Here is a 24,354-nt window from a genome sequence, read left to right on the forward strand (position 1 = left end):
GAATCCAAATGAGATCCAGCAGGGAAAACTGTTTCTTTTTCCTGATCACCGAAGTCAAAACATCTAGCAAGACAGAGCACTTTACCTGGATTACTGCAACATGTATCGAGCAGTGATAGTCCTGAAGCTGCCACACGCATTCACAAGAGCAGAGCTCACGTGCAAGAGCAGATATCCGCGGATTATCGGCAGAGAATGCACCTGTAAAGTGCTTGCTTAAATGCTTGTTTAAAAAACGAAGCCCACTGTGCAATAGTCGCGCCTACTCTCAGACTCGCTGGTGCAGGAGGGCTAATAATAAAATGATACCCACTGGCTGGTGAGCCCTGCCTTTTAGATAATACCACTTACATAATGACAGTGGGCTTTCCTGCCTGCTCATTTTGGTTCTAACAGAGATGAATCCCTGCCTGTGCTCACGCAGCAGCTACTGTCGCCATGGCAACACCTTAAACCACTGCCAACGAGGGTACACTGGCCTAGAGAGAATGGCTTTTTTTCTTCCTTTCCTGAAATCACTGGCAAGACACAAAGTGAAATTCAGCCGCTAAAGATTCCGTTGTTTTTTTTTTTTTTTTGGTCTTGACCTTGAATCGTTGCATGTCTCTCAAACTGAAACCATACATCAGAACAGAGTAAGACTATGAATTCTCAGGCCCTGGACAAAATATATGGGGAGGCCCCACCCCAAAAAATATTTTGCATCACATTTTAATTTAAAATAGGTACACCCCGTATCCTGGACTCCCTTTAGAAAGTGTTGTTCCCCCCCATCTGTGGCCCTGAATTGACCCCACATAGCCCTGTCAGAGCCCACTGCAGGGCAGTCAGCAGTGCACGGCTTGCTGCTGGTTTTGCTGCCTCCCCTGCTTGCAGGTTACTGTCCAGCATGCAAAAATCCTGAAAGGAACCCCCTGTCTCACAAGGAAGTAGGTCCAGAAGAACATCCTCATTCGAATTATGTGCTTTTGATACACTGGGGTGGATACTTTGTAAAAGGCACTCTTTAGTCTGGCAGATGTCATCACACCAAGTGACCCACGAGTCTGTTTATACAGGTACTGTAAAATACACTGTTAACCTGATGCCAACCCAGTGTGGTTCAAAATTGTTGATTTTTTGGGGGGATATGAGGTTTTTGTTTTTTTTTAGGAGCAGTAATCTCAGACATTTTTCCCATTTTTCATGAGCTACCTCCGTCTTGGACCTACATTATTTATTTGGAATACATGCATGTTCTTTTTTCATTACATTTTTTCTGTAATAAAAATGATACATTTTACACCTTTGCTCTCTGAGATTATTTTTAGCATTTCGATTGTTACAATGTCAGTGGAAAAAGTCAGTAAAATATTCTAACCAGCTTCCTCTTTCACTCACACAACCATTCCCTGCCCTCTCACACCCACAGTCATTGGGTTGTGCTATATTTGATTTTTCTCCTGCCTGATGGTGATAGAGACAGAGGAGGTGGATATGTGCTTACTGAGAGAGCGGCGACACAGTGGAGGGGGGACAAGTTCATCAGTCAGTAGGTGTTTTCTTCCACTCCCTCTGGATGTTGTCGGAGATAATGTGGGAGGATATGAATTAATGAAGACATAATAAAAAGACTGTAATTAAGCTTTCGAATCTCATTTGCCCCAGTACCACCAATTACACACACACACACATACACACACACAAAAGCTTATATGTACACACAGACACACACACAGGGCCACACTCATATGCATGTGTACCATCACATGGATTTGCACAAGCTGACACACACACACACACAATCTCTCTCTCAGAAGGTTTTTACCACCACGTTATAATGACGCCACACAACCTAATGCAACAGTGCATTAGGAGATTTACTAAGGAGCAATGGTGCGGGCATATCTCCCCGGGGATTGTTTAATTATTAATGTCTCACACAACAGCTACGGTCTCATGGGAAGTGACACAAACAGATTGACAGCATAAGAAAATGTGACATCCATCATTCAATGGCCAAAACAGTCACAGAAGAAATACTTCACAGTGGCTTCCAACAATTTAGAACAACTTGTTAGGAATTTATCAGACAGAAAAAAAAGACAATTTAATCTGTTACTTTGTGACAGTGGAGTTCTAGAGAGGAGCAAGTGGGATTTAAAAAATGTATTTAATTTAATCAAAACTAAAAAATTATCCTTAATTTAACCTGGGGAGTTACATTGATTCTGGCATCTCTTTTTCAAGTGAGCCCTGGAGCCTGCATGCCTTTGGACTGTGTGAGACAGTCAGAATACCCAGAGGAAACCCACATGAACACTGGGAGAACAAGCAAACACTGCACAGAGAGGGTCCAGCTGGCTGGGACTTGAACTTGAATCAGGAACTTGAGTCAGAAGGGTTCCTGTTTTCATACTACTGCCAAGATGACAGAAACCCAACATACAATGTACAACTGTCCTTTTTAGCATTTCCATATAAATGATTTCTAGAATAGTACATCATGTGTGCAGGTTATCAATTATTCAGAGCTTTATTTAGAATATTGTTCCTTGTTCTGTTTAAACTGCTGTTCTATTCTGAGCTTTACTTTATTTTAGAACATGTGTCTGGCAGTTTTGATCCCATGATGCATCACTGGCATTACGCACTCAGTGATACTGCAATCATTATAACAGTTACAAGCTTGCTATATTTTTAGTCCCTATTAAAGATGCATGCCAAAAGAGTTAACATAATTTTTCCTATACTATTTGACGTCTTTGAACTTGTAGTCATTTCAGAACCATGGATCATGGTGGGATCTGGATAGATGTTAATGTAATTCTGCCAGAACTGGCCAGTTAAAGATGCCCGTAGAGTAATCCACTGAGAGCTAACAGGTCATGTGTCTAGTCTTAAGCCAGCTTGTCTGGTTCTGTCTTGGAAGACTGGAGCGAAAGAGGCCTAGCACCGCAAAGGCCTCACAGCTCCACCCTAATCTTTTTGCCTACCTTTTATGCTGACTGACCAGGAACCCTGAGGATTGGCTCTTGTGTGGTAAGTTAGTACAATCATATCACCCACGACTCCCAAGAGACATAAAGGCCAATTATGTGCCGCCTTAGTCCCACTACACTGGATCCCAGCGTCTTAGCAGGACAAGCCCTGCAGTAGCCCACATTTCATTCTATTTTGAACCCCTTCTCCAGAACCAAAACCATAGGGCCTCCAACGTCTTAGGGTACCTTCACAAGTTCTATTGCATGCATCTGTGGCTCTCTATATTCATATCTTTTTATATCTTGCATAATAATTCATTTCCTTACTTTTCCCTGTAAAACAATTCCTATTTCTACAGCACTGCTTGCTACCCACCAGACAAGGCTTTTGAGTGCCAGTGATTCACATGGATTGTAATTCCTTTCTCACCTTTACAGTAAAGCTATTTATATCTCTGGAGTTCATGTCCAGGATGAAATATGTCCTGCTATTTTATAGGCACTTGCATTAATTAAGAATGCATTCATTATGAACAATATCTGTGCATTGTAACAGCAGGCCTGGCATAAAAAGTGCTATAATGAGCATGCTTAGCAGGTTGTCCAATCCAAGTTCTGAAATAGACAAACCAATTATTTTGCTGAATAAAAGATATTGAACATGAACAGTCTTTTCTGCCAGCTGTATCAGTGGTGATGGGATCTTAATTCTGAGCATCTCAATATTACTAATGAAAATATATATTATGAGCAGCTGTGGCTATTTTATTTTAAATGCACCAGTCATCCCTCTTAGGGGAAGATAGTAGACAGCTTATTGAGTCATTCCAACTGTATAAGGTGACTTAGCAATTGAGAAAAGGTTTTGAACAGTGGCTAAGTCTTAAATATTTCCAGGTGCAAGCTCAGTGCTGTCAGACAAAAAGGGTACACTGGCTAGCGGCCAGCTTCTGAGAAAAAAAGATTGATCAAGCAATTTCCTTTTTCATTTTTAAACGATACCCTATCATAATTTCCTGAGATTTCTATTGTCACCACACCCGTGGGAACTAAATGACACATGTTCAGTATAGATAATACACATTTTACACCAAATACAATTGCATTAGTACTTTATTGACTTTTTATCTACAAAGTGCTGATATGTTTTACACCAACCTTGGCTGAGTCAAATTGAAAAGTACAAACTAAAAGGAGAAAAGCATAAAAGGAGGAATGCATACTTCCCAAATCCAGCAGACTCCTTGGCATTTAAAGTGTCAATCCTTAATTTTCAGTTTTGGTGGATTTGGGAACATCTGTGGTAAGTGGTGGTCACAGCAGTTTGTTTTCATACTGAAAACCCCAGATTTACACTCAAAATGACGCAACACCCCCAAACAAAGCAGCATGGTTTGTTTGAGGGTGTAGCACTAAGAGTGCATACAGGGTTCATTTTCTTAAGATAATCCAGTGGTAATGTATTTTGGTGAAAGAAGACTGCCTAAAGACTGTCAGCAATGTCATCTGGCACAATAATGTCGAGCAACATATCAAACCTAATTTAAAAGACAACTGTTAACAGATGTGGTTACATTTGATAAATTATACTGTTAATTTTAACTGCAGCAAATAAGAGAGCTGACCTTAGGTGAAACATCGAAAAATGTAAGAACCGGAGACAGCTTCCACTTACTGGCTCCATGGATTATTATGGGAGCTGCTCATTGGTGCATGAAGCCAGTTCATGGAGGCTGCCATGTTTGACTATGGGGCTGTTAGCACCAAATGTGCATGCACACTGGGTACCTAAACATGAAGGGATGAACGGGAATGAAAAAAATATTATATCTTCTGTGGGCCTCAGAAAAAAAGGTCCCTGAAGAGTAATTAGTTCAGTGAGAAGACATTTTAGAATTTAAAAGTACTGTCCAAATTAGTATAATTTGGCCATGGTAAATTCATAGTTTTTAATGGACTTCAATGGGGAAATTTGCTTTTTAGCACAGAGGCTCACTAAAGTGCAATACCTCTGGTAAGTTTGTGAGCTACAGGGGTCAAGTCAATCCCTGGTCCCCGGGGTAACAATGGGTGGACTCCTTTTCAGACATCTGGGGCACCTCCTGACTGGAAACGACGATGAGTGGCGAGGGAGGATCATTATGTCTAAATAGCGGGGGAATGAGGGAGCGAATTACCGACGTTATCACTCTGGAAAGTAGTCTGATAGGGATGGGAACTAATCACTTTAGGGTTAGGGTATTAATGAGACGTATGATAGGTGACGCACTTGGCGACAACGTATATATCAGACGGTAAAATTTAATGGGTGTTCCTCCCCTGCCATTGCAGCCACATTGCCACCAGTCACTTATGTGAGTCCCATATTAATCCCATTGTAATTTTTACACTGACAACGACGAGAATCAGGGAATCTATGACTGGTACTCTTCACCTGCCGTAGAGACGGCGTATATACGGTATAGTACAGTATATATATGGTGTGCAAACTCCACCTGCCTAGAGGACCACAGGCTTATGCCGGTGTGCCAATGCAGCGGACCCTGTGTCAGACTGTAAGTACGATGTAAGCAGATAAGCATTTTCAGTATTGTTTAATCTACAACACAAAGAAGATATAAGCCAATATCTTGATTGGCACAATATATTATCAAGCATCTTTTACCTAAAACAGTTTGAATTACATTGCGTCTTTGCTATAATGGCCTAAACAGCTACATAACCAAAGCTTACTCTTCTGCATTTGACATTCATGTTTCTGTGTGTGCGTCATCACATTTTGAATACTTGCTGGAATTGTTGCACCCAACAGCACCAAAACACCGAAAATGATAGATCTCTAATACATGGAATGGATATTGCTACAAAAAATGCCAGACTAAAAAGGTATCAAACAAAAAATGAAGGATTACAGCTTTAAGCTCATTTGACTAATTTGCATGCATCAGCTGATATTGGGCACAAAAGAGTAGAATGGAATAACTACAGGGAGGTGGGTGGAAAATGAATCGCTGCTCTGAGCTACAGAACATGGCTGAAGGAGTCACCCAGACACAACAATTCACCAAGATCCCCTTCACCACTGAATCTCTTTGCATTAACATAAACATTTTCTTATGGTTTTAACATAAAATAAACCGACATCCTCTCACACAAGCCACTGATACTGTTTTCCTTTTACTGGGTTGTTTCTTTATTGCTCACAACAAGTACTACTATGTGCCTGAAGCAGGAAGCATCTAGAGAGTAGGCATGCTCTCAGCACCCGGTGTAATAAAAAATACAAGCCTGTAGACCCAACCCCTGAGCATCTTGGGAAAATAGTGTACATGGTAGACAACCACACTACACGCACTGTGTTATAATGTGCTACAAATAATTCATCCTTTCGCAAAAAGGCGCTGATGCCATCCAGTATACAGTATATTCCGATATAACAGTACACACTCTCTTAAACCATTCTGGATCTCTATCACCAGTTCACCTAATGGGAAATAACAATAACACTACTACTATTAGTACTAATACTACTAATAATAATAATAATAATAATAATAATAATAATAAATATAACCGCAAGCGGTAATTAACAGGGTCAAAGCAGCATGCGGTAATTATTCATTTTTAAGCAGTAATGACACATATTGGAGAAATAAAAAAAATTCAGTCTCTGTCCCAATATTTGACATGGTTTCCCTAGCATTGAGGTCAACATTCAGTACATACAAGTTCCATGATGATCAGCCATTCCTAAGCCTGTCACATGCCCACTGACAAGGAATTGGCTGATGCCGGCCATATTTCTTCAGATACGACTTCATCATTAGATTCTCGACCACACGGTCGAAAATTAGGGCCGTTAATATGGAGTTGGTCCACCCTTTGCTGCTATAATAACCACCACTCTTCTGTGAAGGCTTTATACTAGATGGTGGAGCATTGCTACAGGGATTTGCTTCCATTCAGCCAGAAGAACATTAGTGAGGTTGGGCACTGATTGGACGATTAGGCCTGGCTCACAGTTGACTTTCCAATTCAACCCAAAGGGGTTGAGTTCAGGGCTCTGTGCAGACCAGTCAAGTTCTTCCACACCAATCTCGACAAAACCATTTCTATATGGACCTTGCTGGATGCGTGGGAGCATTGTCATATTGAAACAGGAAACAGCCTTCGCCAAAATGTTGCCACAAAGTTGGAAGCACAGAATCGTCTAGAATGCCATTGCATTAAGATTTGCCTTCACTGGAACTAAGGGAATTAGCCCAAACCATGAAAAACAGCCCCAGACCAATGTCCATATACTTTTGGTCATATAGTTCACCTGCCAGGTTTCATAGCTTTACAATTTATGTTTTTTTGCTGCCCATTGCATTTTAGGGAAGAATAATAATTTTTAAAAATGGAAAAAAAACTAATAGGGTTCAATAATAATACAAACAGCTCCCTGAATTTAATTTCTAAATCACATAAATGACCTAGTGCTTCAGCAGGGAGGGAGCTGTAGAAAGCCCTCTGCTCTTGATGTAAAGTGACTCACTCGCATTACTGTTACTTCAGTAGCTTCACGTGAAAGTCAGAGCCCACCACCAGGCACTATGACCAGCCAACTGACTCTTCCACCCCTGGGCCCATTTACTCATTATTTACTTGCTTCTGAAAAGGCAATACAGGCCATATCACTGTGCACTTCCCCTTGTTTTTCCTCCTTTTACAGGAAAAAAAAGAAGGTGCGAGTACCATTGTATTCTGACACAGAGTCTTTTGCACTTTGAGACTAGTGACGCTTGGGTGCACAGGTCGCAGGGAGTCTGTTCTCTTGGTAAACAAACCTTGTCTTCATCTTTAATGATAGATCATTTGTATTCCACGCTACATCGCAGCATAACTCTCTGCTGGTTACCTCATAAAAAAGTAATCTTGTACCTGAAAGCAATTACGCTACAAAACTGAAGTACGCAGAGCGCTCGATTTCAATTACCCATTGTCACAGAGAACTTAAAAGAATTGCATGGGATAAACATCAACTGACAGACACCTTTAGCACTACAGACAATTACATGCAGATCTTTGTGTGTGTGTGTGTGTGTGTGTGTGAGAGAGAGAGAGAGATCATGTTTATGGTTGATGGAGAACTTACCATGCCTCAATTGCAGTCCAAAATATATAATTTATGATGAATAGTCTAAGATTATTTTGTACTCCTTAGTAAATTACATGCACACTGCTAAAAAGGAGCAAAAACTGGATACATACAAGAGATATTGAGACACACGTGAACACAGGCTCTGTCTCATTCAAATAAAAATAATATTGCCTGTACAGGCAGTGTTCAAAGGCAGGAAGCTATTAAGTCATGCCTCATTTTAAAGTTAGGATACCATGATACCAGCCAATGTGCCTTTATTCATGATGATTCTGAAGGTAGCATCTAATGTATCATTCTCTGGGTAAAATATCCCATAATTTTGCACAAACATCTCAGAAACTACCTGTCAAAATGGAAGACAGCCAGCAGGGCAAATTTGTCTGTTAATGTGATTTTGCATTTTGTCAGTTAAAATTTGGGAGCTAAATGAGAGGATGTTCAGCGTGTATTTGACTTTAGTAGATACTGGTCATACGTTTCTTGCACCATTTTCTTCCCATTAATTGTTTTTACAACTTGGTAGTATAGCTGACTTAGGTCTAACGCCCAAATGCTGTGAACAAGGAGGCTGAGGATAACATTTGAGAGGGTCACATGATGGATGTAAATAATAGGCTGGACTTGTGTGTGAACAACGAAAAACTTTCAAGCTCATGACGTATGTGTTGCCTTGGAAGCCTGTCTCAATTCTGGTTTGTATTCAGGCACCTCTGACAACATTGCCTTTGAAGGACAGTGACTAATCGTGCAGCAAACAGCTGCCTCCCTAAGGAGACAGAGCCACGGTGAGGGTGACAGTGCATCAGAGAAATCCGTAACCTGAAATACATGCTGGACTGACCCCCCTGATCCAGGATTTTGTTCCACCTGTTCCATTTCAGACCAAGATTCTCACTGACTCTCCGATCAGATGCAGGTGTCTGGTTTTTATTTACAATAACACATACGGTTGAACGCCAGGGGAGCGCCTTTCCCTTTCCTTTGATAATGAAATTTCATCCTGTTTGCATTTCCAAACAATAAAGGCATCATGAAGGCTGGTGACCTCTAGACAGCCCTCTGTGTGTCCACATAGCCTTGATTATGAACATCCCTGGATGACTTAGGTAAGGCTCGTACAATCTGAACTAACAAATATAAATCCTTTCATCGTTTCCCCAGACTGCACATCACTGATTTTTAGTTTCATTCACAGTAATTTTAGTCATTTTAATTCACATCATTTTTCTAAGCACCCCATACAAGAATATATATGCTAAATGATCAGTGACACTTTCTACAAAGGGCCAAAAGATGTCATGCAAACTGATGTAGACTTGTACGGTGTGGATACCAGGGCATCATCATATATAAAATCTGCTGATTTTGAAAGGCCAAATGATCCATGCGTGGATTTTTATATGTCTATATAATGTATGTTAGGGATCATGACATAGCATGTATGCTGATGTATTTATGAATGTTTGCAAAGGCTTTACATAATTTTATGTGAGACCCTTCACAAAAAGTGTTACCTGAATACCGGACATGGCATCTTACCTGTGGCTTCCACCATGCCCTCCAGAATGACCACAATCTCTAGTTCCTCTTTGGCCAAGTGGGCCTTGGAGATCTCCCAGAATGGGCTGTGCTGGTTGATCTCATGGCAAATAATGAGCGGGGACACCAGGAAGAGCCGGTCATCACCGGTGTCGTAGCCCACATTTATGTCAGTCTGGTTGAGGGGGATGAACTCCCCCTCTTTGGTCTGCTTGGACTTGATCAACTTGGCCCGGATGGAGGCCTCCACGATGTGCGAGTTCCGCAGGTCCCCCACCCTGAACATCAGGCATAGCCGGCCGTCGCGCATGGAGATTACCGCGCTGGTGGAGAACACCAGGGTCTCTGCCCGCTTCTTAGGCTGCGATATCTTCACGAACATGCAGCCCACCATGAAGGCGTTGACGATGGATCCCAGCACTGACTGCACCAGGAGGAGAACAATGCCCTCGGGACACTGGTCTGTGATCACCCTGTAGCCATACCCAATGGTCGTCTCGGTCTCTATGGAGAACAGGAAAGCGGAGACGAACCCATTGAGGTTATTGACACATGGAATCCACTGGTTGTCTCCTATGTGGTCCAGGTCACCTCGGATGTAGGCTATCAGCCACCACATGAACCCGAAGAACAACCATGTTACCGTGTAAACCAGGACGAAGATGAAGAGGTTAAACCTCCACTTGAGGTCCACCAGTGTGGTGAAGATGTCTGTCAGGTAGCGGTAGGTTTCTCGCACGTTGCCGTGGTGAACGTTGCATTTTCCGTCCTTCCGGACGTATCTCTGGATCTTCCTTTTGGCTCTTTCCTTGTCAACCAGCTGCTTGGGAAGATCCTCTCTGGCCTGTTTGGGCAGCTTGGGCTGTCTGATGGTTACTGGGCTCTCCACATCCTGCTCCATTGGGGCTTCTAGACAAATCTGAGCCTGAGAAAGAGATGATAGAGGAAGCTGTTTAGGTCAAGGACAAATTGGTTCTGTAGTCACTACAGTCAAATGGCTGTGTAATGTCCAACCACTGCATACATTGTTAAGGGGTTTTATTGTATGAGCTGACATACAAGTGAGGCAGATACAACAACATTTAGAATCCAGCCATTTAAATGTCTCATGAACTAAAACTTTCATGGTAATCTCAATTTTGCATTTGCATTTGTCAAGATAATTTTAGAATACCCTACTCTAACTGCTAAGCCTCTCTTGTCCATCCAGAAGGTTCTGAAGAAGGTCTACATACTTTGATAATAATAATAATAATAATAGCCTGCAATACTAGCAGCTATTTTTCACACATTGTTGAATAGAAGGGCTGGCACAGATTGGATGAGTGGCATATCTCTCCCTGACAACGACTAGGAACCTGTTAAGTAAATAGGTGATGCTACTGCAGTGATAATCCAGGGAAACCGGCTTATTTCAGCCTGTGCTGGTATAATGGTGACTTGTGCCCTTCTCTTATGCACTCCTGGTGTTTGTTGACTAATGACATACTCCACTTTCCAGTATTTTTGTATATGGTTTTGAGGAATAGAATCTGAAACAGTCTCAAACTGTCACCCGGTGTACCTCCTATAAGTACCACAAGTTATGTACCACTCCAAACCAGACCCACGAAAGCTTAAACTACATTATAACTGTTTAGATGTCAATTCAAACAAAAAATGTTTTATGTGCAGAAAGAAAGCTTTTCCCCTTCTAAAATGGTGTTCCATAGGGATGCTTTCCCTCTGATCGATGCCCATTCTAAATTCAATTCAATTGAAATTTTTAGATTCAGCCAACCTTAGAGCACACTGGTGGTGATTTTTTCGTTTCACAGCCAGAAAATTTGAATAAAAAAGTTGAATCTTGGATCCGTACCTTGAAAAAGAGGTAAGGCCATTTCACATTGTGGCAGTTTTTCCTGCCAATATCTGCATGAAAATAAGAATGTAAAAAAATACACGACACAATGTGAAAATGGAGATTGGCAACAGATACTTTTTCCTTAGAACAGTGTGTACTGTACATCAGGATACAACAGTTTCTAAGTGGGAGATGAAAAAAGAATTATGATTTTCAAACAAATACCCAGCTGTCCCTTTACCTTTTACAACCTCTGATGAAATGAAGCACTAAGAGGGTCAAAATACAAGGCTCTTCTTCTGTATGTCTAAAGAGCACTTTATTCGACATTTCTGGGTTAAATTGTAATGTCATGGACAGCAATCTTCATTGTTGTAAAGCTGTTAGGAGGAAATAGCTAAAAGAAACTGGGGTAACATTTTGTGTGTGTTTTATTAGTTCAAAACATTTCCCAAGTAGCACTGGGACTGTTAATATGAGTTTACTAATCAGAAACAAAATGAGATGCAAACTGTAACTTATTTTCTATGTAATATGAAACGCTTGCCATTTCATTTTATTTATTTCACCATAGTTAAGTTTAGTTTTAGTGAGTTAGTGAGTGTTATTTATTGGTGCATGTATAATCATACATTTACATACTTTTGAAGTTAAATTGTTCTTGAAAGGCACAGGGAGTAGAGTATAAACACAAACATACATTAAGTACAACATGCTCTGTTTATTTTCCATTGACAATGTATGTAAATACGATGGCCTTTAGCAAGTGTTTGTGCCCATTTTCATATTTTTTGCAATACAATAAAATAGAGAAATACTGGCTGCCATCTCCAAAGACAGGACCGCCATTTTTAGCAGACTAAAAAATGGCAAGCACTCCAAAACACTTCACAGAAAGCATCAGCAGGCCAATTTATCCCTGTACATCTGACCTAGTATCTCACTATCCTCACCGAAATGGAACATACTGCCCTTATACTGAAATAAAACACTACAAAGATATTATCAACATTCATTTAGCAGATAACCTAAATACTTCGAAATATACAAATTCTTGCTGATCTTTTTATATATGTTCCATTAATTGTTGCACAATATATTTGTGTCCGCAGATAGGGACTAATTGGGACACTTTGTCCTGTGCCTGCAGGGGGCCCAGGATACAGGGTGTAACTATTTAAAATTTGATAATATATATATGGGGGGGGTTCCCTCCCGGGCCCAAGAATTCATAGCTGTGGCCATGTTCCCAAGAAGCCAAAATACTAAAATATTGTGCAGTATTGTGCATGTCCTTCCTGTAATAATAATCCCTTACAACACAATCAATAGCATAATCTGATGCACCATACAAAGAGATCAGGCTGAAAGAAATCCGCTACCTGTTTTTTTTTTTTTTTTCGATGGAAAACAATCAAAACTGATTTCTGCTTTATTTTTCATGATTTACTTAATGTTGACATGTTCTAAAGATGATGAAGCTTCAAGTGAGCAGTGTTTCCCTGTCGTTCACTGGGGCATGTCACCCCGCCCTTCGCATGCCTGCAGCGGGTTGTGACCTGGCGAGCAGAGGCAGGTCAAAGTGAGGTCATCAGGCTCATCGTGAGGGCAACCTGGGGACTCCTCTGCACTCAGGGCCAGTCACTTTGAACCATGACCACATTTCCTCAGCCTCCTTTTAGATTTTGTCAGATCAGAACACTGGAGGACTTGTTTTCTCAGAACAAATGGTCATGAAAAGTAATGGGCACCATTTCTAATTAAGACAAAGCCTGAAGCTTCCAATTTTGTTCAGTTGTGAAAATAGGATTTAAAGAAATTGTTTGTTTTAGCTCAACATTTACCATAATAGCAGACTGAAGTAAAAAAAAAAGAAAAAAAAAGGCAGACAAAATATCTTTGTTTATTGCACCATTTTGTGTAACCTCGGGAGCAGTGGTAACCAACCCTTTTCCTGGAGATCTACCATCTCGTAAATTTTCACTCCAACCCTAATACACCTCATTAAACAAGATCCCAATGTGTGCCAAATTGTTGTGTGTCTCATCAAATTAGGGTTGAAATGAAAACCTACAGAATGGTAGATCTCCAGGAACAGGGTTGGTTACCAATGTTCTAGAGACTGTAGTGCATCAAAATCCCAAGAGAGCTGTTGTTTCTGAAACACTAGAACCACCACTTCTGGTACCAACAGTCATACCATAATCAAAGTCACAACAACCACACTGGTGGATGCATTCTAATGTTCAGTCGAAGAACTACTAAATCTCTTCACCATGTCTGCATGCCATATATTGAGTTATTGCCCTTTTTTATACTTCTGACTGCTATTATATTAAATATTTGGCAGATCTGAACTATTTAATTTTGATTTTAATTCTTTTCACATCTGACTGCATACAAATAGGAAGCTACAGGCTTTATACACAACACACACAGACACAGACACACATACGCACACACACACACACACACACACTATAGATAAGTCACGATAGAGAGAGAATTCAAAAAATGGTCTCTTTGTATATTTACATGCTTTACTGCCTTATTGAAAATTAATTTTTGCACCTGGATACTAGGCAGGTGCCCAGAGGTACAGGATGAAAAAGGTCTGACAGGGATTGTGTGATCCTTGTTTCTGCGAGCTTGTCGTGCTGGTATACCCACGTGCCTCATCCAATTATGCCTGTCAGTTGCTCAGGATCGAGCAATGAGATTCCATACCTGTCCTGAATTTTCACACCATACTTTATGTGTGTGGGCAGGAGTCCAGAGCCACTTGAAGGCTAGGTAAACAGAGCCTCAGCGACGCTCTTTTTACACATTAATATGAGAGTAAAGACACCCAAGAAACGGACTTAAACAGGGCCTTTGCCACAGCGGGAAGATAATGCCAACCACATTATGTGTGGTAACTAAAGGAAAACGGATAATCTCTTGCAAGTCACCACACGTTTTATATTTAGCCCTCGTGAGATAAGTGCCCCTACAAAGCCAGGGTTCTACAGAGACAGTGTAGGGGAGCTGCTCTTATGACTAATCCCTGTGTCACAGGACGCTGGCAGCAATACAGACAAGGGGCAGGTAATTGAATTATTACTGCTTCACTTGTTCCCTCTCTCATCCCCCAGATTTGTCATCTTCATCAGAGGCAGCATTTGTACAATGTGTAAGAGGATTTGTTTTCTGCCACCAAAAGTCCCAAACGAAAATGATTATATTAGATAATATAATCAAATAATTAAAGATATTGTAATACATTACACTGCTGTGAAATATACTATCTTTAGATATTTTTTAAACATCCGTATTTACAAAATATGGCAGTAAATTCATTTCACTGTCTGTAACCCAATGAGCAAGTGATGTTGCATGCACAAGCAGATTAATTCAAAATGGGTTTGTTTTTGGCTCACCGTCTATCTACATTAGACGGTGTTTCTTGACCGAGATCATAACATATGGATAATATCAAATAATGTGTTCTAACTCACCCTAAATCGCTACGAAGAATAAGGTGTACGGAGGTGACGTCCAGATGTGACATCATAAACCTTCATTCTTGCTACTTGGGGGATGTCCCACAGAACACATGGCAACGCTCAGTGGTCAGTGTTCAGTGGGCAGGAGTCGTTCACATAGATTAATGCAATTCTACTAGAAATCAAATGTGTAGCTCATAATGTAATTGGTTGGACAAATGGTTGATGTACTGTAATGCTCCATATCAAAATCTAAAATGTTTGTGTCTATTTTTATGGTTTAGGTGAAAATGGGAATACATACATATTTCTAGGGTCAATTGATCATTGAGCTATTTGCAATTTGAACCAAACAAAAGCTTGCACAAACCTAGAAAAATGGAATTCAATGTCTACATAGTTTACCCTAATTGTTTATGGTATCTAGTCCATATTTAAATAGTATGTGTATTTTTTTTTTTGCTTTCCTTGCTTGGCCTATGTCTGTTGCTTCTGGGAGCTTTGTATCTCTTGCTTGAGACCAACTCCATGGCTTTCCATCAGGGTAAATCAATAGGATTTCATTGTGTAATCCAGCTTGTACAGCGACAGTAAAAATGAGTTAAAACCGTTAAGATAAGGAGTAATCCAATGGAAACGACGCTGTGTAGTGACGGTCATCACTTTCGATCACAGTGGCTAATTTACAGCGCTCCTTGTGGCTGGCCCCAACACAGGCCTGTAAAACAATTCCATCAGCCCTTGAAATGTGCCCTCAAGAAACACTTGACTTCCGACAACTCACAATGCGATGTGGCAGCTTCTTTTAATTTTACCACGGGGCTTCTCACCTCTTACAGTCTCACACTAATCACATCATTGGTAGGCAATGCACTAGCCCTGTGTGGAGAACTGGGTTCATGTATGTTGCATGCTACAAAAGAGTGCAAGAGTATTAGGAGGTTTACCATGACTGGGTAATGCATTTAGCCTTAATATGCAGCCATACATTTCTATGAGTGCTCCATCCATTCAGCAGTTTTTTTCTGTTACTGTGCATTTACTCAACTGTACAGTACACGTGAGAGAATATACTGTTTTAAAATGTGGAATTGCGGCTTCCAGCTAAACCGAAAAAAACCTATTACTCAGGCCTGTGACTTTTTTATATCTATCATAATCCACGTTTGGAGCAAATTAAGCGTGCACGCAACACCCAATCACAACACGAAGCGAGCGGTGAAGAGGCCTTTGTTCATATTTAGTTTATAATGAAACAGGACATGTTTGACCTTTAAATTGTTTAATCTGCATGGATACACACATTCCATGGTTTCCCAGGGAGAGAAAGTGAGCGGAGAAAGGGAGAGGAGAGAGAGAGAGAAGAGAGAGAGAGAGCATTCAGCAACTTTGTCTGAATTACAATCAAATTCGTAGTGTCCTTGGAGCTGATTCTTATCATTGCAGTTTCAGTTTTAAGCATATTAGAGCTGTGAAATTGTTTTCAAGAATTTCTGCAAGCCCCAAATAAAATGGCAGAGCATTGTTTTGCAAATGAAAATGAAAGAAACTAAAATGAAATGGCAATTAAGAAAGTCATTAATGGCATAAAATATGCAAATACCTCTCATTTAGTCTCTGTTATGTCTGTATCATTTACCTCTAGTTTCAGATAAAGTGTTAAAAAATGATGATACCATATATGATCACCAACTTGGCTAAGATATAAAATTTATTTCTTTATTTAAAGGCTATATGATGGTCAAAATACATGCATGCACACAAACACACACACAAATACGCACACACACGCAGGCACACACGCACGCACGAACGCATACACACACAGCTTATTTTTCCTTCTGGTTTTAATTTCAGAAGTGATTCCAGCTGTCTCCACATTGGTGACTACCAAAATCTAAAATATTCATGCAAGTTATTCATAGCACTGGACATCAACTGAAATGCACAGGGAAATGTATATCATCCTTACTTTCATTAAAATTCAAGGGGCAACTTAAAATATGTGAACGATCATTGTTACATTTTAACAGAATGATAAAAGACACAATAAGCTTTTTGAGAACGGGGGCAGCCACAGGGGGGTTGTATCAGGATAAGTGGACGAGACTCCGCCTGTCAAATACACAAAACACAACCAGGCTGAAGGGTTGAGCTTCCAGTGAACTCTCACATTTTCACACCCCGCTCACTGACAGCTTCCAACCCCTCCTCCCCCCCCCCCCCCCCCACCTCAACAACTCACCCCCCACCTCCGCATCTCCGCACCCCCTACAGAGCGCAAGGTCCCACTCAGAGCCTGCTGTCACAAATCAATAGTGTCCGCACAGCCAAACCATGAGCTGTCAAAGATAAACTCTGACAGTGAGTTCAGTACAATCCGTATGTGAACCATCCTTGAGATTTAAATAAATAGAACATAATCACTGCAATAGGTGCATAAAATATTAAAGTATAAGTCTATAAAAAAACAAGCAAATAAGTCTGTTAAATGATATTGAAGAGTTCAACTGCAACTAATTGGTGTTTCCCAAAAGTCTTTTGAGGGAGTAAAAGTTTTTTTTTTGTTGTTGTTGTTGTTGTGGCAGCATTCTTCTTTTCAGCTATTCTGCAGTTAATCCAGAGTATGTTGTTGAATCAGTTCTGAAGACACGCAAAACACCTCATGCAACCATAGTACTGCATTGTGTCTACCTGACAGCTGGTGCTATTTGCCTTTTCAATTAAAGCCATGGAAAATCCCCAAATGGGGACCCACACCTCCCGGCAGTGCTACCGCCTCCCCTCTTTCCACAGAAAGAACCTATTTTGCAGAGATCTCCGTTTTTAATTTTTTTTTCAGCGGCAACAAACAGGAAAAGCCTCCATCTGCCGAGAGAAGCAGAAACGGTGGGCTGACATTCCTTGACCTCTTGGTGAAATTTCTGTTGTGGATACACAGCATCCACTCTTGTTGCGCTGAGCACTGGCTGATTAACACCAGGCTGTGCTCTTACTGTGCTGTGAAGAGCGCTGACACAGCAGTTCATGTTGTTGACTTTTGTGTGGGAGGTGCCCTATATTGTCTGTTTTTGGTCTCTTTTTTAATAAGCACTAATATTTGTACATGTATTCTCAAAAACACTCAAAAAAAGCATACAATACAAGCTCTGGATTAGCCTTTTTTGGAGCTATGCCAGGAAGAACACAGAACCTGTAATGGTTCCTAAAACATTATTCAGAACATTTTAAACATAAAAAAGTATACATTCAAATTCCTTTACATGATTTTTAATGACAACTTTAGAATATTATTCTTTAATAACAGCATTAAAGGGTGCAGGGAATGGTGATAAAATATGACAGTATGCTACAGTGCATATCAAAAACTGAAAAGAAAGCCACAGGCCAGAGCATGCATCTGTGCAATGAAAATGATTTGTTTTCAGTTGTTAACACCTCTTATAATCAAATCATTTGACTTCCTTTACAAAATTGAGTATTAAAGTATGCAAACAAGAAGCGGCCTGCTCTGCATCTATCTCTAGAGACCTGCAGTGTGACCAAGGCAGATGGATTACCATGTCTCCTTGGTAATAGATTTCCTTGTATTGCCTGCTACAACATACAGCCCAACATCTGTCAGCTCATTAATGGCAGTGGACTGTAGTAATACCCATCATATGACCCTGACGTTAGCATTTCATGCTTGGAGTCACTCGGAAAATCAAACTTTGTTAACGTCTAACATGTTTCGGAATTCAGGCGGGACGTTCCACAGATTATTTGAGTGACCATCTCCTCACCCTACCACAGGTCTAGGACTCTCGGCGCGGACTGCCGGCAGAGTTCAATATCTGGATTTATGAGCCATGAGGTGGTACTGATTAGATAACATATATATTTTTTTCACCCTGGGGATAATTGAGTCTGCCGAATCAGCAAAGCAACCTGATACAAGCTTTTAACACCAGCGGCCATCTGTTAACGGTAAACAGATTTGATTGCTTTGGCATTTGTGATGTCTGCCATGACAGCATGTGCCACGGAGGATCTGAACTGGAGAAGGCGAGCGTATCATAATTTATTTTTCAAGAGAACAGGGTCATTTACAGCAGACGTGCGATGTGTAAAACCCGTAAAATGTGGCGTGCCGAAAATAGGCTCTTTGTTTTGATTGTTCCGACCACATCCTTGCACTGTGCTACCCTGGGGTCTCTGGGGACCTCTACATTGCTCATGGGGAACCCTGGACTCCTTCAATAATTAAGCAGGATACCAAGAATCCCACTGTTGTGATTGACAGGTCCGAGCTCCTCTTTAAAGGTGAAGCTTTCAGAAACAGACCTGTCATTTGCCTGGCTATACAGTGCAAGACACAGCCAATCGATTTACGACACAGATCCATTAGCTGGAGAAGCCACGACGGGCCTGGCATTGCTAATGTGATTATCGATTTTGTTGAACATAGCTGTTCCGATTCGTGTTCGTAATACTATATTGTATGTAATGTAGAATCCTGGTGTTCACAGAAAAACACGTGAAATAAGAAACCAGGGCAAAGCAGGCCATTTTTGAAGTGTCCTACACAAAAATAATTGCTGTTGGAATTTCGATTTGTATACCAATCATCCAGGTTATATGTGAACATACTGTACATTACCTTCTGTGTATCTCAAGGCTGGCCAATGAATGTGATTTTTTAAATTAAGTATAAATACATATATTCACAGTCTTTTCATAGTCACCTCCAAATATGTCATAATGTAAAGCATCAATGTTACCTCCAAGCAATTCAGCCACATCCACAAACCTGCACCACCAACCCCTGGCCTGTGAACTCATCCCATTTAAATCACCTAAATCATGTCAATGAGATCCTCCACACCTCAAGACACAGACCATCTGTTTCGAAAAGAATGTGCCGTCAACCTGTCAATGCCCTGAATCTCTTCCAGTGTACGGTTTGTGTTTTTGAATGTATGACTTGCCAAGAAGCGAAACGTATGTGACACTGAGACCATTTCTTACCCCATTACTTCAATGTGCTCCCATTACTTGGTCAGTATTTGGAAAGCTCCATCGTGATCCATCTTCAAAAAGCCTGTAAGGAAGTAAGTGATTGTCTTCAGACAGCTCCAGTGTGAGCTTGTGAAGTGCTTTATTTCCACAGGGAAGGCAGAGACCTAACAGAACTGCTATGGGGAATTAGTTACACAGTGGACAGGAATATGGTCAGAAGGAAGAAAAATGGAAAAACAGTAAACCTAGCAGGGATAAATGAGAGACAAGAACGTAGACAGAAGCGGAGCAGGTGGGTGGGTGGGAAGAGGGGGGAGAGTGGTCTTCCAGCCCAGGGCCCAATGACCAAGAAGGCCCACTGGAAGCGTGGAGTTCCACTGTATTTTTTGTCATTTTAACAGATAATTATGATAATTATGAGGCTATTGTCACTTCAATGCGTCCCTCGCACGCTCCTTTGTAGGCCCCTAACTTGCAGAAGAGAAGGGGCTTGCCTAGTGCCTTGTAAAAAGAAGAAATGACGCTCTAAATCTCAGTAGCTAATAGTACTACAGGGTGGTGCTAGTGGTGCTAACACTCATCCTAATTATTTTAGATAGGCAATGTATCGGTTTGAACATTTCGTCTTCATCAGTGACTGATGAAATCTTTGTAGGCAAAAATTTCAAACAGACTCGCTGCTGATCTAAAATAAATAAGAAGATTTTTGTGAGTGCTGGTTTTCTTTTTCCATGCCTACCTTTTATCTGTGCCAGCATTTTAGTTATTATCTATTTATTCATTTGCATGATGATATAATGCATTCATACATCTGTGAATTTTTCGAAAGCTGAATAAAATGACTTCCGTTTTATGTATTCAATATAAAGGAATATTTTTAAGATATGTACTTCTCTGTGTGGTTTCATAACAGTGGTTTTAACTCCTTGCTGGACAAAGGCATGGGTATAGCATAGCATAATGCAACATCATGATACAGCTGGAGCTATGGTCATTGGGAATGATTTGCTTTTATACTTCAGATTATTACCCGTTTTACAAAATCTTTATTCTTTACAAAGAAAAATAAAATCCTATAATCCTAGTAAGACCACCAATATTGTTCTTCAGCAAGTGAGGAACCCGGAAATGCAACTAATAGTGACTTATTTTAATGAGCATCATCAATGCATAAAGAGCACGCTGAAATGCGGAGCGTGATATATTATCATAACAAGCATCACCAAAGCCTGTAGGTCACATCGATGCTGAGGTCTGCCCTGCTTTTGGGGCTTTCACTGTTTACAGTAGCAACACAGCGTTCCCCTCCTCCATCTCCAAAGCTTCATGATGTCCAAACCACTCCCAGTCCTCACTTTGGAGTGCCTCACTAGAACAGAGGCCCCAATCTTATCCAAGAAGGGCTGTTGTGACTGCATCCATGTGCTTTACTCCACCACCTAAACAACTGATTCAACAAATCAAGTTCTCGATTGAAGACTGTGATTAGTTCAGAAGAATTAGAAGTTACGGTGCTGGGCTAGAACAAAATCCTACCACCACACCAGTCCTTCTCAGGTAAGATTGAACACCCCAGGTCTATATAGTACAGTAACCTGGATACTTTATGATTGAGAATAAAAATGCAAACTTTCCTAATTATACTCTCGACAGTCATCATTTACGTGTTGGCAGTAGTCAACATCAGCCACCCATTACAGCCCATTGATAAAAAAAGATGATTCAAGACCGCTGTTTGTCAAGATGGAACGAAGCTTTGTCATGTTGCTCACATTCTCCACCACACTGCTGACAGAACTCACTCCCATTTTCCCTGGAAGTTGTATCTCTCACAAGAACTTGACAGAATGCTCAAATAGTTCTTGTTCAGAACACGGTACATGCGAAGGTGCATTTTAATCACTGAACTGTGTAATTGATATTATAGATATTATAAAACGTGTTCAAAGAAGCTCGGTTTTTGTGGCCAGATTGAGAGAACTCCACACGAAAAATACCCTATGCACTGGAGAAATGAGAGCAAATAAAATAGTAACATTACATTCCAACTGGGTGGAACTAGTCCATCTGCTTAACCTGGTGTCTGTTTTAGTATCACACTGTTAATATTTATCAATGTGGGGATAAAGTGCAACAGAGCATTTTTTTAAAGGATAGGTTCTGTATTTTTGAACCCTGGCCCCAGATAGTTTGTGATGATTGCGAATAGTAGAGACCGTATTATTCACTAACTGCTTCAGAATTTAGTTTAATAGGCCTACTTCTTCTCCTGCATTCTCACAGTATATTCATACTGGTTTCAAGTTATTTTCAAGTATTCAGAAACCATTTCAAACAAGAGCAGTGTTCTATTTGAGTTGGAACACACACTATCTCAGAGCCAGCAGTAAACCTCCACACTCTTGCTAGATGTTGTGGGGGTGGTGCTAAAGATGATGGAAAAACACTGCTACTTATCAACGCGGGTGTGATCCATCATCTCAGACTAACTACAGAGGTTATGAAGTAGCTGAGAGTTTTAACTATCTGGCTTACCAGCGCATTACAGAAAATGGGTGGCAAGTGTGCTATTCCCAATTGTGGCAATAGAATGAATGCTGGGTTTAAGCTCATTGTTCACAAGCGCCCACGCTATGACTGTGATAGACTGATGCTTTTCCTGGTTATACGGGTGGATATCAACTGTCCTATCCATTTGGCTGACCATTGGATGTGTGGCAATCATTTTGATGATGATTTGCAGCCAAGAAAGGGATGAGAACGAGCCCCTAAACATTTCTTCCTGAAACTACTGAACTGTCCCCCATGTTGGACGAACTCCTTCTGCAGCACCTCCAGACACTAGAGTCGGGGTATATGGCTCACTGCATGAATGTAGCCAGAACAAGAGCCAGAACAATGCAAGCCCATTGCTTTTGATTCAATGCTCTGTTTGCGACCATTTTGTGTAGAACATAGAAAGATGTGTTTGAATATACTGTGAGCTTCCTGGTTTTGAAAAATGCATTCATCATGGTTTTTGAAGGCTGCAAGAATTGCCCCAATGTATTTCTATTGGAGCCGTGTCTGAGGATGCAGCAAAGGAGTATCAGACTCAATTCTGAAGCGATCAGGGAGATGGTCTCTGCTATTCACAGTCTATCCTTTCAGGCAGTACAATTCACTTATTGAAGCTTTATTAAGGCTAACTGCAGTGCATTCTAATATATTGCTGATCCTGCATGATGCTGGGCCATTCTAGTCAGCGCCTTGGTACCTCGGCACAGGAATGAAGGCCCTTCTATTTTAGTCTGAGTCCCGGGTAGCACAACGGCTAGCGGAGGGGTTAGGCGTGGATGTCTCCCCCATGGCTGCGACGGCGCGCTGTAGTCTTGTAGTCTAGTATGTGGCATTTTGCGCACAAAGGGAGACACTGCAGAGCAGCGCAGGCACAAGACTCTGACATTTACCATCCCTTTAATTCTATCTGGATGAGTCAACCGTGGACCAAAAACACAAACAAATGATGAATGTGAAACAGGCAGCGGTGCCACGCGCCGTAGTTCATCCAGCCCTTCAGCTGCATTATGGCAGAGGGGCGAGACATGACAACTTATTAATTACCAAACTTAGGCTGCTGAATTACGAGCGAGTCTTACAAGTAATGAACATGGAGTGGACGCTGGGCAGTTCTAACAAAGACCTAAATTGTGATTTATTACACTGACCTCTACATTGCTGTTTTTATCAATATAAACCATTAAAAAATTAGGAAAAAATGGGAGTGAATGAAAATGATGGTCTATTTTAAAATGAACCATAACGATACAAGTGGAGACAACTGTTTTATGGCTTTTCTTGAAATCCATGCTCTGCATTTATAATTGCATGGTACATTAATCTGTGTGGGTAGTAATTGTGTTACTTAAAAAATAGCTTTCAGCTGTTTAATTCTGTAGAGCTCATTTGGCACACACACACGCATACACGCATGCACGCACGCACACACACACACACACACACACACACACACACACACACGCACGTGCACAGTCAAAATTTCTCCTTTAGTAATCCATTGTTATTTGTTCACTAGTCGTCTGAAGGGGCTGAGTGCCTGAGTGTATGACTGTGTGCCTGCATGCATGCATGTGTGTGTGTTTGTGTGCATGTGTGTATGTGGCCTGCACTCTTTGATGTTCCGTAGACGGAAACCCAGATAAGGGCCACAGCACCTGTAAACCCCCAAAGAGACTGCTGCTCAGTGCGACTGCAAATATAAAGCCAAAGAGACAGGGATGAGACCTGATGCAATTTACCTCAGTTTTTTTCCAAAGCCCCAGGATCCCTTGACAGGCCCAGGCATGCCAAGGCAAGCCTGCTGATGGCCCTCTGAAA

At 41.0% G+C, this 24,354-nt stretch overlaps 1 protein-coding gene across 6 annotated transcripts in view; it reads right to left on the reverse strand.

Annotated features, from left to right (window-relative positions):
* The window catches only part of kcnj6 (potassium inwardly rectifying channel subfamily J member 6), a 58,847-nt gene that overhangs the window by 14,423 nt on the left and 20,070 nt on the right, over positions 1–24,354 (reverse strand). The window contains exons 2-5 of one of the 6 annotated variants that reach the window (XM_035434945.1): positions 24,276–24,348; positions 19,987–20,059; positions 11,507–11,559; positions 9,649–10,573 (exon numbers count right to left, since the gene is read on the reverse strand). In XM_035434945.1, coding sequence (XP_035290836.1) covers positions 9,649–10,549 — 901 coding nt within the window. In that variant the 5' untranslated portion in view covers positions 10,550–10,573; positions 11,507–11,559; positions 19,987–20,059; positions 24,276–24,348. The remainder of the gene's footprint in view (positions 1–9,648; positions 10,574–11,506; positions 11,560–19,986; positions 20,060–24,275; positions 24,349–24,354) is intronic. The other 5 variants (XM_035434947.1, XM_035434944.1, XM_035434943.1 and 2 more) reach the window with 5 other exon arrangements.

This window comes from Anguilla anguilla, chromosome 9 (assembly GCF_013347855.1).
Source record: "Anguilla anguilla isolate fAngAng1 chromosome 9, fAngAng1.pri, whole genome shotgun sequence".
In the NCBI taxonomy this organism is placed as follows: Eukaryota; Metazoa; Chordata; class Actinopteri; order Anguilliformes; family Anguillidae; genus Anguilla; species Anguilla anguilla.